General features: G+C 56.0%; 1 protein-coding gene across 2 annotated transcripts; it reads left to right on the forward strand.

Annotated features, from left to right (window-relative positions):
• Window positions 1-2,668: 2,668 nt before the first annotated feature.
• On the forward strand, window positions 2,669-15,731 carry SLC48A1 (solute carrier family 48 member 1). 2 transcript variants are annotated; one of them, XM_014261397.2, is made up of 4 exons: window positions 2,669-3,269; window positions 8,073-8,240; window positions 9,594-9,744; window positions 14,972-15,731. In XM_014261397.2, exons 1-3 carry the CDS (start codon window positions 2,957-2,959, stop codon window positions 9,728-9,730), a joined length of 618 nt encoding a protein of 205 aa, XP_014116872.2. In that variant the 5' UTR covers window positions 2,669-2,956; the 3' UTR covers window positions 9,731-9,744; window positions 14,972-15,731. The 2 variants fall into 2 exon arrangements, with proteins under 2 accessions (XP_014116872.2, XP_014116871.2); XM_014261396.2 differs by lacking the exon at window positions 14,972-15,731 and having other exon boundaries at window positions 2,689-3,269; window positions 9,594-10,476.
• Window positions 15,732-16,522: the final 791 nt, after the last annotated feature.

The raw sequence follows: 16,522 nt of genomic DNA on the forward strand, positions 1-16,522 counted from the left end.
TAAAATAAAATAAAATAAAATAAAATAAAATAAAATAAAATAAAATAAAATAAAATAAAATAAAACAAAATAAAATAAAATAATAAAATAATAAAATACAATAAAATAAAATAAAATAAATTAATTTAAAAAATAAAATAAAAAATAAAATAAAATAAATCAAAGATAAAAATAAATAAAAATAAATAAAAATAAAATAAAATAAAATACCAAAACAATAAAATAAAATAAAATAAAATAAATAAAATAATAAAATACAATAAAATAAAATAAAATTAAATAAAATAAAATAAAATAAATAAAATAAAATAAAATAAAATAAAATAAAATAAAATAAAATAAAATAAAATAAAATAAAATAATCTCAGCATCTTTCTGGCCCTGGCAGAATCAGCAGAGCCGGGATGACAAAAATCGGCTCCAAATTCCCGTGGGGAAATCGGGACGAGGAGGAGCTGATTTCACCTGGCTCCTGCTGACGCCGCTCGTTCCGCTCCAGGGAGCCCAATTCCTGCAGGAAAAACAGGAAATGAGATTTTTATTTTGCTGCTCTCGAGGTTTTTTTATGCTTAAAAACCCAACCCCACCCCCGGCAGGCAGGACCTGCAAGCCCATCCCAGGGTTTTTGGGATGTTCCCGAGGTGTTTAGGGATGTCCCCAGGGTTTTTAGGGATGTCACCGGGGTTTTTAGGGATGTCACTGGGTTTTAGGGATGTCCCCGGGTTTTTCTGGGATGTCCCCGGGTTTTTTTGGGATGTCACCGGGTTTTTTTGGGATGTCCCCGAGGTTTTTAGAGATGTCCCCGGGGTTTTTAGGGATGTCCCCGGGTTTTAGGGATGTCCCTGGGTTTTTAGGGATGTCCCCGAGGTTTTTAGGGATGTCACCGGGGTTTTTAGGGATGTCCCCGGGGTTTTTAGGGATGTCACCTGGGTTTTAGGGATGTCCCTGGGGTTTTTAGGGATGTCACCGGGTTTTTAGGGATGTCACCGGGGTTTTTAGGAATGTCACCTGGGTTTTAGGGATGTCACTGGGTTTTAGGGATGTCCCCGGGTTTTTTTGGGATGTCCCCGAGGTTTTTAGAGATGTCACCGGGTTTTTAGGGATGTCACCGGGTTTTTAGGGATGTCACCGGGTTTTTAGGGATGTCACTGGGTTTTAGGGATGTCCCTGGGTTTTTTTGGGATGTCCCCGAGGTTTTTAGAGATGTCACCGGGTTTTAGGGATGTCACCTGGGTTTTAGGGATGTCCCCGGGTTTTTTGGGATGTCACCGGGGTTTTTAGGGATGTCCCCGGGTTTTTTTGGGATGTCCCCAGGGTTTTAGGGATGTTCCCGGAGTTTTTAGGGATGTCACCAAGGCTTTGGGGAGCGGGATGAGCTCCGGGATGGATCAGGCTGGGATTCAGCGTCGCTGACCCCAAAGGAGCCACAGGATGGAGGCTCAGCGTGAGGTGTGAGAGGCAGAACAGCTCCAGGGGAATTCTTCGGTGTCTCCAGCCAGGAATGCGCGGGGGATCCAGGCTCGGCTGTGCTGCACGAGCCTTTCCCCATGAGCTGCTCCAGACCCGCATCCCTCCATCCCAAAGACTCCATCCCCCAAAATCAGGGATGCTCCCGGGGTTTGTCACCCCACAGCCCGCTTTGGGGACAGCAGCGAGGGACAGACCCGGGGTCAAGGAACGGTTTGGGTTGTAGGGGACCTTCAAGCCCGTCCCGTTCCCAGGGCAGCGACAATTCCACCACCCCAGGGTGCTCCAAAGGCTGAATTCCATGGGGGGACACCAAGGAGGGATGGGGGGATGGATGAAGAGGGGGGAAGGGAGATGGATGAGGAGGAGGAGGGGTGGGGATGGGGATGAAGAGCGGGGAATGCGGCTCGGGAAAGGGAAGGAGGCTGCTGCCACCTAGAGCAGGTGCCCGACAGCCCAGCCGAGCTTCCCCACCCCCGGAAAGATCCTCTGGGAAGAGCCTGAACCAGGGAAATTCGGAAAAAGCCATCGTGAGCTGGGACAATTAATTAATGAGAAATAAGTGGGAAAATCCCATTCTCACCCCAGTCCTCACTGGAAATTTCTGTCCCCGCGGATGAAGCAGAGCCGGACCCAGCCAAGGGCTCAGAAAGGGGAAAAGTATTTTAAAAAAAAAAAAAAGGAAAATAAAAAAGGGAAGGGAGAAAAAGGAACGGAAAAGCCCCAAAAAGTCTTTGAGGACTTTGATGAGGTGTCCCCAGACCGCAATCCCACAGGATGGGCCCCCGGGAGGAGGCGAGATGTCCCCAAAGCCACACGCGCCCCATCTCCCGGTGTCCCCGGGTGCCGCCTGAGCCCCGTGTCCCCCGGGATCGCCGTGTCCCCTCCGGGGTGTCCCCACGTCCCCCGTGCCCTCCATGTCCCCTCCGGGGTGTCCCCACGTCCCCCGTGCCCTCCGTGTCCCAACCCCCCGGTGTCCCCACGTCCCCCGTGCCCTCCGTGTCCCAACCCCCCGGTGTCCCCGTCCCGCCGCGTCCCCTCCTCGGTCCTCCCGCCCGCCAGGGGGCGCGCTGGAAGGGGCGTGTCCCGGTGTCTGTGGGCGTGTCCCGGTGTCCCGGTGCCGTGTCCCGGTGTCTGTGGGCGTGTCCCGGTGTCCCGGTGCCGTGTCCCGGTGTCTGTGGGCGTGTCCCGGTGTCCCGGTGCCGTGTCCCGGTGTCCCGGTGCCGTGTCCCGGTGTCCCGGTGTCTGTGGGCGTGTCCCGGTGTTGCGGTGCCGTGTCCCGGTGTCCCAGTGCTGTGTCCCGGTGTCGCGGTGCCGTGTCCCGGTGTCTGTGGGCGTATCCCGGGGCGTGTCCCGGTGCCGTGTCCCGGTGTCCGTGGGCGTGTCCCGGTGTCCCGGTGCCGTGTCCCGGTGTCCGTGGGCGTGTCCCGGTGGCATAGGGGGCGTGTCCCGGTGTCCGGGGGCGTGTCCCGGGGGCGTGTCCCGGTGCATGTCCCCGTCCCGGGCCGTGTCCCCTTCCCGTGTCCCGGTGCCGTATCCCGGGGCGTGTCCCCGTGTCCCGCGCCGTGTTCCGTTCCCGGGGCGTGTCCCGGTGCCGGGGCGTGTCCCGTTCCCGTTGCCGGGGCGTGTCGCGGTGCCGTGGGCGGGCCGCGCCGAGGCCGCCATGGCGCTGAGCGGGGCCCTGGCGCTCCGTGTCGCCTACGCGTCCTTCGGTGCCCTGAGCGGCCTCTCGGCCTTCTGCGCCTGGAGCGTGGTGCCCGCGCTGCGCCAGCCCGGCACGGCTGCGGCCGGGGGGCTCTCGGGTACGGCACCGGGGGGCGTGAGGGCTGAGGGGGATCTGGGTGAGGAGGGGATCGGGGTGAGGAGGAGATCGGGGTGAGGAGGGGATCGGGGCCGGGGGCGTGAGGGGGCTGAGCCTGAGGGAGGGATCAGGACAGCGATGGGGGCGAGGAGCCCCTTCCTCAACCCTGAGGGGGCTGTGAGGGACGAGGGAGATGGAGGAGCCCTGAGGGGGCTGTGAGGGATGAGGGAGATCGAGGAGCCCTGAGGGGGCTGTGAGGGGAGATCGAGGAGCCCTGAGGGGGCTGTGAGGGATGAGGGAGATGGAGGAGCCCTGAGGGGGCTGTGAGGGGAGATCGAGGAGCCCTGAGGGGGCTGTGAGGGGTGAGGGCAGAGTGAGGAGCCCCTTCCTCAGCCCTGAGGGGGCTGTGAGGGGTGAGGGAGATCGAGGAGCCCTGAGGGGGCTTGAGGGGTGAGGGAGATCGAGGAGCCCTGAGGGGTCTTTGAGGGGAGATCGAGGAGCCCTGAGAGGGCTGTGAGGGAGGATCGAGGAGCCCCTTCCCCATGGCTGAGGGGGTTGTGAGGGCTAAGGGGTAAGTGAGGAGCCCCCTCCTCAGCTCTGAGGGGTGAGAGGGGATCGAGGAGCCCTGAGGGGGCTTTGAGGGGGAATGAGGAGCTCCTTCCCCAGGACTGAGGGGGTTGTGAGGGGTAAGAGGTGAATGAGGTGCCTCCTCCTCAGCCCTGTGGGGTGAGAGGGGATCGAGGAGCCCCCTCCTCACTCTGAGGGGGTTGTGAGGGCTGAGAAGGGAGGGAGGGCAATGGTGGGGCCGAGGAGCCCCTTCCCCAGGGCTGAGGGGAGGTTTGAGGGGGGATCTCAGGGTTGAGGGGGTGTCAGAGTTGTGTCAGGTTTGAGGGGGGATCTCAGGGTTGAGGGGGTGTCAGAGTTGTGTCAGGTTTGAGGGGGGATCTCAGGGCTTTGGGGACATTTTAGGGGGATGTCAGAGTTATGGGGGCTGTCACGGCAGCAGTGGGGCTGAGGATCCCCTTCCCTTGGACTGAGGTTTTCAGGGAAGCAAAGAAATCCTCCTGATTTCCCCAAGGGCTGGAAGCAGCGGTGTCAGACCCTCTGGAAAAGGGATTTGGGCTGTAGGGGTAAAACTGCACCTAAAGTGCCCAGAAATCCGGGAGATTCAGGGGTTTGTGGCTCTGGGTTAATGATTGGGTTGGAGCAGGACAGAGTCCCGCAGTTCCAGGGCTTTCCTGGCTGAATTCCTGCAGGAGCAGTAGAAAGTGAAGTTAAAATTTATAAAGGATCCACGGGTGAGGTGCAGGGCTGGGTTTGTCTCTGCTTCCTCTCCCTCTAAAAAACAAAACAGAACAAAACAAAAAAAAGCTTTTCATTTCAGCTGGAACTGGGATTCAGCAGAGAATTTCCACACTTTGCTTTGCTGGGTGGCACAAAGCTGTGGGGGATCTTGAACCAGAAATGCAGCAGAAAGAACAAATGAAGATATTTTCTGCTGTGTTTTTGTTCAGGGAGGAATTTTGACAGCAGAGTTTTGACAGCGGAATTTGCAGATCCTGTTAAAGTGCCCTGATTAAGCCAAGCTCTGCCCGTTGGTCCATGTTTATCTCATTTTTAATGCCTTTTCTGTGCCTTTGTATCTGTGTTTGAGGATGTTTATCCACAGGGTTCCTGGCTGGAAGAATTCCTCCTGATCCAGAGGAATCTCCAGCTTTGTCTCTGCGATCAGTTTGTTGATAATTCCCTTATCTCCCCGAGAACCTTTCCTGCTTGGGAATCAGCCTTAAATTTCACTCATTCCCTGCTATTTACAGTCAAAACTTCATTTGATCCAAGTCTGAAGTTCCGTGGAGGGAAAACGAGGCTGGGACTGGAGCCCTCAGCTCCCTGTAATTATGGAATTGCAGGTGCTGAGCAGCCCTTCCAGTCCTTCCAGTTGGTTTTGGGGGTGAGAAACCCCCACTGCTGCCTGGAAGAAAACAGCTCCCCAATCCCCAGGATCTCCGGGATGCAGATTTTGGGTTTGGGATCATCCCAAATCCTGGCAGAAACTCCTGGTGGGTGCTGCAGCTCCACCCCAGACCCCAAAAAGTCCTTCCCCAGCTGTCCCAGGGGTTTAATTCCATTTCCACCCAGTCACAGGCGCTTCGGAGACTCTTGGAATTTTAAAAACACCTGAGAAATGGAAGCAGTGGGAGCTGAACACAGGATCTGGTACAACACCAGAATATTCCAAAGGTTCCTCTCCTTCCAGAGCTGCTTTCCTAAAATATCTCAGTGTAGATCCCCAGCAGTTTTGGCAGGAAAATCCCCCTTTTTTTGACCTATTCCAAACCCAGCTGAGGCTCCTGGGATCTCCCAGGAGAGGCAAAGTTTGGCAAACACAGAAATGGCAAAATTCCGGTTGGCAAAGCTCCTGCTCCTGTTGGAGTGGGGATTTCATCTCGTTCCAGCTGATGCTACAGCTGGAGTGGATAAAAGGGGATTGTTTAGCTGGAAAAGAACTGGAGACTTTGTAAACACACAATAAAAAAAAAATGTCTTGGAGTTGGTCACCATTTCCCAGGACTTTGCAGGGAGTTTTTAATGTTACTTTTCATTTTTACCCTCATTTTCTTTGCCATCACCGCCCGTTTGGAGCTGGAATCGGGATGCTCCTTGCAGGAATGCTGGAGTCAGGGAGCTCCTTGCAGTTTTTGTGTTTGTTTGGGTTTTTTTTTTTTTTCTTCCCTCTGCTGCAGATTTGTTGTTTTTCCCCTGGGATCTCCATGTGGGACAAATGGCCCTGCCGTGAGCTGAGCTCATTCCCAACAAAACTCTGCTTTCCCTGGGACTGAAGGATCCCTCCAGGAGGAGCATGAGGCTGACAAATCCTTGTGTTTGTCCCAGTTTTTGTTTTGATGTTTGCAGGGAGGGGAAGTTTGTATCCAAATATTACCCAAATATTTGGGTCTGAAGAGGGGAGGGAATCGATCCCCAGGTTCCAGCCTTGCTTTGAACTTCTGGGATTTATTTCAACTCATTCCAAGGGAGGTTTTTGTTTTACCCAGGAATTGATCTTGTCCTGATACCTGCGAGCTCTTTTCTCCTTGGCTCAGGCTGTTCAGGGCTGTTTCCTTTTCCTGGGGCTTTGGGATTGGGATAATTTGAGTTGGATTCCCTGTCAGAAATCCTTGGGTTGTGTCTGATGGAGCAGCTCCTTCTCCAGGGAAGGTGTGGGGTAAATCCACAGGGGTTTGTGTTTTTATGGAGGGGTTTGGGTGTTGTTTGAACCGAGGGGTTTTGTCCCCTGGCTCAGGATTTAGGGACAAAGTGCTTTGGGAAGGAGGATGGGGTTTGGGGGAATCCCTGAGGTGAAAACCTGCAGCTCCTGCAGTCAATCACCCCAAGATTTCAATAAGTCACAGCTTTTATTTCATTTCCCTGTAAAAATAGTTTCAAACCCTGAGTTTTTCAGGTGGTCTTTTGGCCCAGAGCTGCCCCTGGAGAGCTGGGCTGGGACTTGGATTGGGCTTGGATCAGGGTTTGGATCAGGGCTTGGATCAGAATTGGATCGGGGTTTGGGTTGGAATTGGATCAGGGTTTGGATGGGGTTTGGGATCAGAATTGGATCAGGGTTTGGGATCAAGGTTTGGATTGGGATTGGATCAGCATTTGGATGGAGTTTGGATCAGAATTGGATCAGGGTTTGGATAGGGTTTGAGTCAGAATTGGATCAGGGTTTGGATGGGGTTTGGGATCAAGGTTTGGATTGGGATTGGATCAGGGCTTGGATGGGGTTTGGATCAGAACTGGGTCAGGGTTTGGGATCAGGGTTTGGATGGGGTTTGGGTCAGGATTTGGGATCAGGGTTTGGATTGGGATTGGATCAGGGCTTGGCTCGGGGTCAGGGGAACTCGAGGCACCCAAGTGCTGCTCTCCCCACGCAGAGCTCGGGGCAGCAGCAGCGGTTTTGGACTGGGAACACCAAACCTTGACTCAGCACTCAGGGCAGTTCTGCTGAGTCATTGGGGAGCAGCTTTTTGCTAACTCCAAACCCCAAGTTCCCCATTTCTGTCAGAAATGTGGGTTGGAAGCGCTGGAGCCCGGGCCAGCAGGAAGTGGGGGAGGTGGATTTTGGAGAAGTTGAGGGCTCAGCTCTGTCACCAGACCCTGAGACAGCATTTGGAGTGCGATGACTCCGCAGTTGTGACCACGGGATCTTCCCAAATCCCCGTCCCCAAATCCCTCCCGCCAGCCTGGGGACCCCCAGCACGGGGGGATTGGTCATGGAGTGTCCATGGGGGGCCCGGGGTGGGAATCCAACCTGTCCTGAGCAGGGAATGTGGGCAGGGGGGGCAGCAGGTCCTGGCAGCCACGGGGATGGGTTGGGCAGGAGGGGCTGAGGGGTGTTCTGATGTCCCTGCTGTCACCTGGACAGGTGTGCTGCTGTTCCCAGGTGTTCCAGGAGGGTTGAGCTATGCTTTACTCTCCTTGGATGCCGTTCTGATGTCCCTGCTGTCACCTGGACAGGTCCCCTGCTGTTCCCAGGTGTTTTGGGAGGGTTGAGCTGTATTTTACCTGTCCGTGGGTGCCATTCTGACATCCCTGCTGTCACCTGGACAGGTGTGCTGCTGTTCCCAGGTGTTCCCAGGTGTTTTGGGAGGGTTGAGCTGTGCTTTACTCTCCTTGGATGCCGTTCTGATGTCCCTGCTGTCACCTGGACAGGTGTGCTGCTGTTCCCAGGTGTTCCAGGGGGGGTTGAGCTGTGTTTTACCTGTCCATGGGTGCTGTTCTGACGTCCCTGCTGTCACCTGGACAGGTGTGCTGGCGCTCTGGGCCCTAATCACGCATGTGATGTACCTGCAGGATTACTGGAGGACCTGGTTAAAAGGGCTGAGGTTCTTCCTCTCCGTCGGGATCCTCTTCTCCGCCCTCTCCGGGCTGGGCTTCTGCGCCTTCCTGGCCCTGGCCATCACCCAACACCAGTGTGAGTACTGGGAGGGACTGGGAGTGCTGGGGGGAGCTTGGGGACCCAGCAGGGCTGGGGGTGCTCCTGCCACCTCCTCTTCTGGGGACAGCCTGAGGGGATGTCACCGCATTTCCCTGCCCTGCTGTGGCATCAAAAAAAACCCTGGAATTGCCTCATTTCCATGACAAAGCCCCCAAAAAACCCTGGGAATTTCCTCATTTCCATGACAATGGTCACATCCATCCCTCCTGGAGCAGCTCCAAGCCCACACCTCGGCCCTGACTCAGCATTCTTAGCTCCAACCCCCTGAACATTCCCTAAGGAAGGGCTCCAAATCCCTCCCGCGATTTCCTTGGCCCCACACCAAAGGGAGAACGTCTGGGGGTTGTTTTCTTGGAGGTTTTCTGTGTTTGTTGTTTGCTGAGAAGCCCCACGGGGTTGTCCTGGTGGTGGTGGAGAAGCTGTGTGGGGTCACAACCCCAAAAACACCGCTTGGCTCAGCCTGAAGAAACTCCCCGTGGAGTTTTCCTGGTGCAAAGGGATGAAAAACCACGTGGGAAATCCTGGAAAATACAGATACGAAAGGAAAATCAAATATTTGCCATCCCCTCTTTTCTTGGAAATGGGAGGAAAAACTGGGGAGAAAATTGGGGGTTTTTTTAGGGGAAGTCTTAATTTGGGGCAAGGTAGAACCCCTGCAGAAGGCAATGATTTTAGAGATGTGGAATGACTGGAATTTACCAAGAAAATGTTGTTTTGTGCATTCCTCAAATGAATTCTCTTCATTTTTGGCGACCCCCAGGCAGCTCAAGCTGGGATTGTTTTCTCCACCAGGTTCTGGAAGTGTCCCTCAAATTTGGTGACAAAGCAACCCCCAGATGTTGTCAGTGAATGTGACACCACTGAGGTGACCCCAAAAAGCAGAGCCAGCCCCCTGTGGCTTCCACAGGATCCCTGGGAAGAGGCAGTTTTGGGATAAATAAAGAGGAAATTGGCAGATTTGTCCCAAAAGAGGCTGTTCCTGGCATTCCCTGAGCCCCACCTGCACAGGGGATCAGTAAATATTAATAAATATTAAATATGGATTCCAGCAGGAAAGGGAAGCATCTCTAGAAGGAGGAATTGTGTTTTTTCCTCTTTTTCCCTGGGATGTGAAGTTCTGGAAGAGGATGGAGAGAGGGGTGAGGAATAGGGAGCTGCAGCTTGGGATGATTTCCTTGAGCCACCTCCAGCAATTCCCACAAATCCAATCCCTGAGCGACTTTGGGCAAACCACCCCATCCCAGTGGGAACACAGCCTCCCTCAGGGGTCGTGCAGAGCTCCCAGGGGCTGGAATTCCCACCAAATCCCTGTTTTTTTCTCCCTGGCAGCCCTGACTGACCCCAAGAGTTATTACCTGTCGTGTGTGTGGAGCTTCATGGCGCTGAAGTGGGCGCTGCTGCTGAGCCTCTACTCGCACCGGTACCGCGCCGAGTTCGCCGACATCAGCATCCTCAGCGACTTCTGAGCTTCCTGGGAAAGGTGTGGGGCAGGGAGGAGAGGCCTGGGCACGGAGCAGGAGCTGCCTGGCTGTCTGTCTGTCCGCAGAGGGGGTTTTTCCTGCTGGATTTTCCTCGCTCGTCGCTCTGGGGAGAAGGGAGGGGGTGGCGGTCGCCGTTTTTGTCGCTGCGCTGCTCCCCGTGTCACCTCTCTGCTCCTTTGTCCCCTGGGATGAGCCTCCCAGGAGCTCCCAGCCAGGTCCTTGGGGTTTATCTGGGGGCAGAGGAGCACAGCTCATCCCAAAGCTCCTGGGGTTGGGAATGCTGCTCCCCGGGCTCGTTTTTAAAAGGATTGGGATCCCGTGTTTAACCATAAATGCCGTATTTAACGCTTTGAAGTTGCAGCAGCGGGTGTGTGGGGAAAAGGTGTGGGGGAAAGGGGTGCAGGGCCAAGGCCTGACCTGCCTGAACCTCAGGGAGAGGAAAAAATTGGGGAAAAAAATGTTTTTGTGGAAGCAGGAGGAGAGGAGAGGGGATGGGGGCTGCTCAGGTGACCCCACGGATTGAGGAGCACCTTTGGGGTGAGGCTGTGACCTGCTGGAGTCCCTAAACCTGGAATTCCCACCGCACATCCCAGCTTTTTTAAAGGATCCTGTGTGTAAATATTCCCTCTGTTTTTACATGGATTCCCCCTGGTTTGCACCTGGGGGGTGCCGGGGTGGGTGCCACCCTCGCTGTCACCCTGTGCCACCACAAATACAGCCCTCCCTCACCAGCCTGGCTGCTCTGGAATTCCCTGGGGAGCTGGGAGAAGGATGTGTGGGAATGGCACTTTTCGTCGTGAGTGGGATCGTTTAACTCCTCCCTTCCTCATCCACCAGGAGTCTGAGGTGGCTTTTCCCCCCTCACAAATCCCTTGGGATTCGGGGATTTCAGCCCAAAGGGATTTTTGGGGAAGTGGTGGTTTTTTCCCTGGAAGCAAGCGAGGGGCAGAGGGGCTTCAGGGAGGCTTTGGAGTCAGCCCTGAGTGAAGTTCCCATTCCCAGCCCCATCCCAATCCCTGACCGTGGGGTGGGGTCCAGGGGAGGGGACACTTTGGGGACACTTTGGGGACAGCGCCGGCTGCAGGGCCCGCAGGAGCCACCAGAGGGCAGCGGTGGCACAGCCAGGGCTGGGGGGGGGACGCGAGCGAGACCCCAAACCCACCTGGAACACCCCAAAACCGGGGACATCCCCCAAAACAGGGACATCCCTGTGCCCGGGGACCGCAGGAGCTCAGCGTCCTACAGGGGCGAGCCGAGTCCCTACAAGGGTGAGGTCTCGCTCCAAGGGAAAGATCCCAGCTGGAATTCCTGGCACTGGGACAGGACAGGACAGAGATCCTGGTGGCTCCAAAGACTTCCCAGGACACTGCAATCCGTCCCCTCACCCTGACCCCTCACAGCCCCCACAAAGTCCCAGTCACCCTGTCCCAATCTCCAGCTTCACCAGCTTTTCCCAGCCCCGTTTTTCATGGAATCACCCGTTTTTCCCTTTGCAGCATTCCTTACTCCCTGCTGCTGGGCAGCCTGGGGAATCTTCAGGAACTGGGGAGCCTCTGATGGGTTTTGGGGGTTATTTAGGCCCCTGGAGGGCCCCCGTGGCTCTGGGACCCACTGAGGGGGGGTCTCAGCACTTCCTGAGGGTCCAGCAGTGGCCCCGATCCCACTTTTCCTGCCCTTGGAGGGATTCAAAGGCACCCGAAGGAAAACCACAGATTTTTCACATTTTCCCAATCTGCTCTCAAGATGTGGCGAGGGCGGAAGCGGCGCCTCAAAGGCTCCGGATGAGCCTGGTAGGGCTGGGGACCCCTCCAGGTGGCTTTGGGTGGGGGGAAGGAGGTGCTGGGGACACTGTCCTCATGTGCAGGGACACAAATCCTGGCTGGATGTCCCTTACAGGGACACAGATCCTGGCTGGATGTCCCCAGCAGGGACACAGATCCTGGCTGGATGTCCCTTACAGGGACACAGATCCTGGCTGGATGTCCCCAGCAGGGACACAGATCCTGGCTGGATGTCCCTTACAGGGACACAGATCCTGGCTGGATGTCCCTTACAGGGACACAGATCCTGGCTGGATGTCCCTTACAGGGACACAGATCCTGGCTGGATGTCCCTTACAGGGACACAGATCCTGGCTGGATGTCCCTTACAGGGACACAGATCCTGGCTGGATGTCCCTGACAGGGACACAGATCCTGGCTGGATGTCCCTGACAGGGACACAGATCCTGGCTGGATGTCCCTTACAGGGACACAGATCCTGGCTGGATGTCCCTTACAGGGACACAGATCCTGGCTGGCTGTCCCCAGCAGGGTCACAGCTCCCAGTTCCCCATGGAATCCTTCTCCTGGGAGTGGGGGCTAGGGAAGTGCCACAGCCATGGACAAGGAGCGTGTCCCTTCCAGGACACGGGGATGTCACCACACATGCTGTCCCTGCTCCCTGGACACGCTGCTGGCTCAGCCTGGATCTGTCCTTTGTTCCCTGTCTGGGAAAAAGCAGAAAATTCCCCAAATCCCAGCTCACTCTCGGCATCCTGAGGGTCTGGAAGGGAGGGAGAGGGGTGAGGAAGAGTCCTCGAGGAAGAGCTTGGGGTGGCCTGGCTCCCGGGGGCCGTGTCCAGCTGGGAGGGCGCCGGACACACGGACACGAGCCCAGTCCTGCTGCCATTCCCGAGGGAATCCTCGTGCTCCAGCCAGGGCTTTGGGTGAGAAACAGCTCTGGGATTTAAAGATCCCCAACGGAGCAGTTGTGGTGTCGGGATGAACTCACCGGAGCTGGGGGAGCTGGGTCGGAGCCAGGGGCTGGGAGAGGGGGGAGAACATCACACGCAGAACTGGGAATGGTTATTTTTAGGACAATTCTCAGCTTGGAGAGCAACCAAGGGAATAAAACATTTCAATATGGGCCCAGTGCTTAACGAGGAGGCTGAAAATCCCCAGGCTGGGATATCTGGGAAGAGCCTTCGGGATGGGGTTTGTGGAGAGCCCGAAGGGGCCAAGCACAGCTCGGCTGAGGGGTCACTGGGGGGTCCCCACCCTTCCTCTGCTCCTTCCCACCACATTCCCATTGCTTCCCTTCCTCCTCAGCTGGGAATGGGAGAGAAGGACGTGGGGAAGGGGCTGGAAAGCCTGGAATAACAACCAGGGGGAAGCAGCAGCCCCCCACCCTCCTCCTGCCTGTCCCTCGTGGTGCCTCTGCCTCACTTTTAAGAGGTTTTTACCCCTTTTTTAGGCAACTAAATCCCGACCAAATTCATCCCCTCCAGCCCTCAGGAGATCCCAAATTCCACGAGACCCCCGTGGTCCCGGAAAAACCCTTTTATTCCTGGTGCTGGAGGAGATGAGGAGCTGGAGGATTCCCCTTCCCTGACGGAGAGGGATCAACCCTTTGGAAAACCGGGAGAGGAGGAGCCCCGGGCTGCTCTTGGCTCCATCCCTTCCTCCTTCACCTTTTCATAAACCCCAAAAATCCCAACTGCACATTCTGCAGCCCCAAAAATCCTGGGAGCTTTGAGCCCATTCCTGACCCACATAAAACCCAACAATTGGAGAGAAACCCAACCCCACCCCGGCCTCTCCCCCCGCCCGCTCCGTGGAGATCAAACGCCTTTTAATCGGAATAGAATTTCCTGGGACAAAATGAGGAAAATGTGTCGCTCGCATCCGCCCGGCAGCCGCTCCCCCGCCCCGGGCTCATCCTCAAGGAGCTTTTCCTTCCCCATCCCACTGCTCCTCATCCTCATCCTCATCCTCATCCTCATCCTCATCCTCATCCTCATCCTCATCCCTCCCAGCCCACGGAGCATCCTCGGGGAGCCCGGAGCCCCGGGAATCTGCTCTCTGTCCCTCTGGAAAGGCGGCTCAGGAAATGCTCCGCAGCTCCGGGAACTCGTTCCAGCCGCCGAGGGAGAGTTTTCCTTTCATCTCCGGCCAGGAGTTGAGCCGGGCCTTTCGTCTCTCCCCAGGCGCTGCTTTGAAGGCTCCGGGGGTGTCCCAGATGTGCTGTGGGGCTGGGGGCAGCTCTGTGAGAAGGGGGTCCTTCCCTGGGGGGCAGCTGAGGGGCTCCTGACAGGTACCCCCACCCTGGGTGAGGGGCTGGGGACACCCAGGTTTGGGGACAGCCAGGTTTTGGGGACAGCCAGGTTTTGGGGACAGCCAGGTTTGGGGACACCCAGGCCTCGGGGACACACAGGTTTTGGGGACAGCCAGGTTTGGGGACAGCCAGGTTTGGGGACACCCAGGTTTTGGGGACAGCCAGGTTTGGGGACAGCCAGGTTTGGGGACAGCCAGGTTTGGGGACAGCCAGGTTTGGGGACACCCATGGGTGGTGGCTCTGGGCGTGGTTTGCAGCTCCAGGAGCTTTCCCGAGCTCCCTTTGGGCTCCAGTTTGGCCCAGCAGGGAGGGAGGAACCTGAGTCAGCTCTGAGGGATCCCAGGGATGCTCCCACAAAAATAGCTCAGTGTTCCCTGGGATGTGGTTCCATCCGTCCATCATCCATGAATCCATCCATGAATCCATCCATGAATCCATCCATGAATCCATCCATCCATCCATGAATCCATGAATCCATCCATCCATCCATCCCTCCCTCCCATCCATCCCATCCCGCTCCCAGGCTCTGCAGCACATGGATAACATCCCAAGGAAAACTGGGATCCCCTGGATGGGACCCAGCTCTGGTTGCCCCCAGGATAAAAAAAAAACCAACACCAAACCCAAATTTTGTTCCCATTTTTAGTCCCTCCCCAAATTCCCTGCTCCGTGAGCAGGAGCACGAGGGAGCAACATCCAGGATCTGTTCCATGGGGAAAAACTGGGACAAACTCACTCCCTGTCCTCCCAAAACCTCCTTTCCCGGATTTTTCCAGAGGGTTTTTCCCTCCTGGATGGAACAGATCCCCCCACAAATGTTTGGTTGCTAAGGGCACTCCTGGACTCCTCTTTCCCACAAATTCCTGAGCTGATGCTCTACCAGAGGATCCCGTGGCTCAGCCTGGGGCAGGCAGAGGTCAGGATGGATTTTTTTGGGATGGATTTTTCCGGCTGCATCTGCTCCGTGGATTTTCCCAAATCCAATTCCTTTTAAAGCGAACAACCAGGTTCAGTGCACCGGGGGAGGGAGGGGAAAAAAAAGACCCCAAAAAATGGAATTTTCTGGCTTGGTTGGGATTTTTATTGGGATTTTTATTGGGATTTTTATTGGGATTTTTATTGGGATTTCAGAATTCTGTGCAGGAGAGAATGGGGAGACAAAAGGCATGGATGCTCTCAGAGGGAAAAGGTGGATGAGGAGATTTCTGGATGCCGGGAACTGGGGTCAGAGGTGCCCAGGAATTGGATGCTGGAAGATCTGAGCCCGGCCTTGGACACTCCCAGGGCTTTGGATTCGCTCCCGAGGTGCAGGACAGCAGCTCCCGCTTCCTCCTGCTTCCTCCTCCTCCGGTTCCTCTCCTGGCCTGCAAAGTCCCCTTGCTCCCGTTTCCCGGGAACCCTTTTTTTGTCACCTCCTGTCCCTTCCCGGGGTGCCAAAGCAGGAGAACCCTTCGGAGGAGAGACCTGCAGGAGATGGGAAAAGCTCCTTTCATCCCCAGCAGGATCCTGAGGGATCCTGTGCCCATCCAAGGGCGGCTCTGGGAGCTCGGAGGGGCTGATCCCAACATTCCCAACATTCCCAACATTCCCAACATTCCCAACATTCCCAACATTCCCAACATTCCCAACATTCCCAACATTCCCAACTCTGTGCTGGGAGAGCTCGGGGCAGATCTTGGACCCCAATCCCGGCGCTTTCATGGCCAGATGGGAGCAGATGGGGGAGAAAAGGGGGGAAGAAACTTCCACGTGTCGGAATTAAGTGGAACAGGATGGGGCCAGCCCTGGGGGGGCGGTGGGACCCGTGAGGGACCCCAATCCCTCGGGAAAGATCCAGGATCACCCCCAGGAACCCCCAGGGACACCCAGGGACCCCCAGGGACCCCCAGGAGCCCTCAGGAACCCCCAGAGACCCCCAGGGACCCCCAGGGACACCCAGGGACCCCCAGAAACCCCCAGAGACCCCCAGGAACCCCCAGGGACCCCCAGAGACCCCCAGGAGCCCCCAGGGACCCCCAGAAACCCCCAGAGAACCCCAGGAGCCCCCAGGGACCCCTTGAGACCCCCAGGAACCCCCAGGAACCCCCAGGAACCCCCAGACCCCAGCGGGCAGCGCATTTTCGCCTCCATCTCCGCGTTCTGACAGATCCCAGCGCGTTCCAGGAGCGTGAGGTCACCGGGCCGGGTGGAAAAAGGATCTCGTGGCCATCCATCAGCCCGGCATCAAAGCATCCCGCGGGTTCCCCTTCCCAGCCCGATCCCCCAGCCCCAAATTCCCCGCGGTTGCCGCGGAAACCTCACGCGGCGCGGATGCTCCGCGATTTTCGGGCTCCCCGCAGCTGTTTCCACTCGAGGCCGCTGTAACTGGAAAAACCTGCGGGTCCCAAGGCGCTTCCCGGCCTCCAGGGGCAGCGGTTATTCCCGGTTCCCTTTCATGTTCCTCATTTATCAGCGTTATTCTCATTTTTTAACGATTTTTTTTTTGGTTTTGTGTTCTTTTTTTCCTCACTCGAGATGAAACGGGGATTATTTTTGTCTTCCAGAACAAAGGAAAGGAGGTTGGGGAGGGGAAAATAAATCCCAAAACAAAGCAGAATGAAACAAAACCCTCTGAGGGCACCAAAAGCCCCCCCAGCACTGCCAAGGCCACCCCTGACCATGTCCCCAAGTGCCACCTCCACT

The sequence above is a fragment of the Pseudopodoces humilis genome, chromosome 32 (genome assembly GCF_049639895.1).
Source record: "Pseudopodoces humilis isolate 2021_Gansu_Grassland_sample_001 chromosome 32, ASM4963989v1, whole genome shotgun sequence".
Classification (NCBI taxonomy): Eukaryota; Metazoa; Chordata; class Aves; order Passeriformes; family Paridae; genus Pseudopodoces; species Pseudopodoces humilis.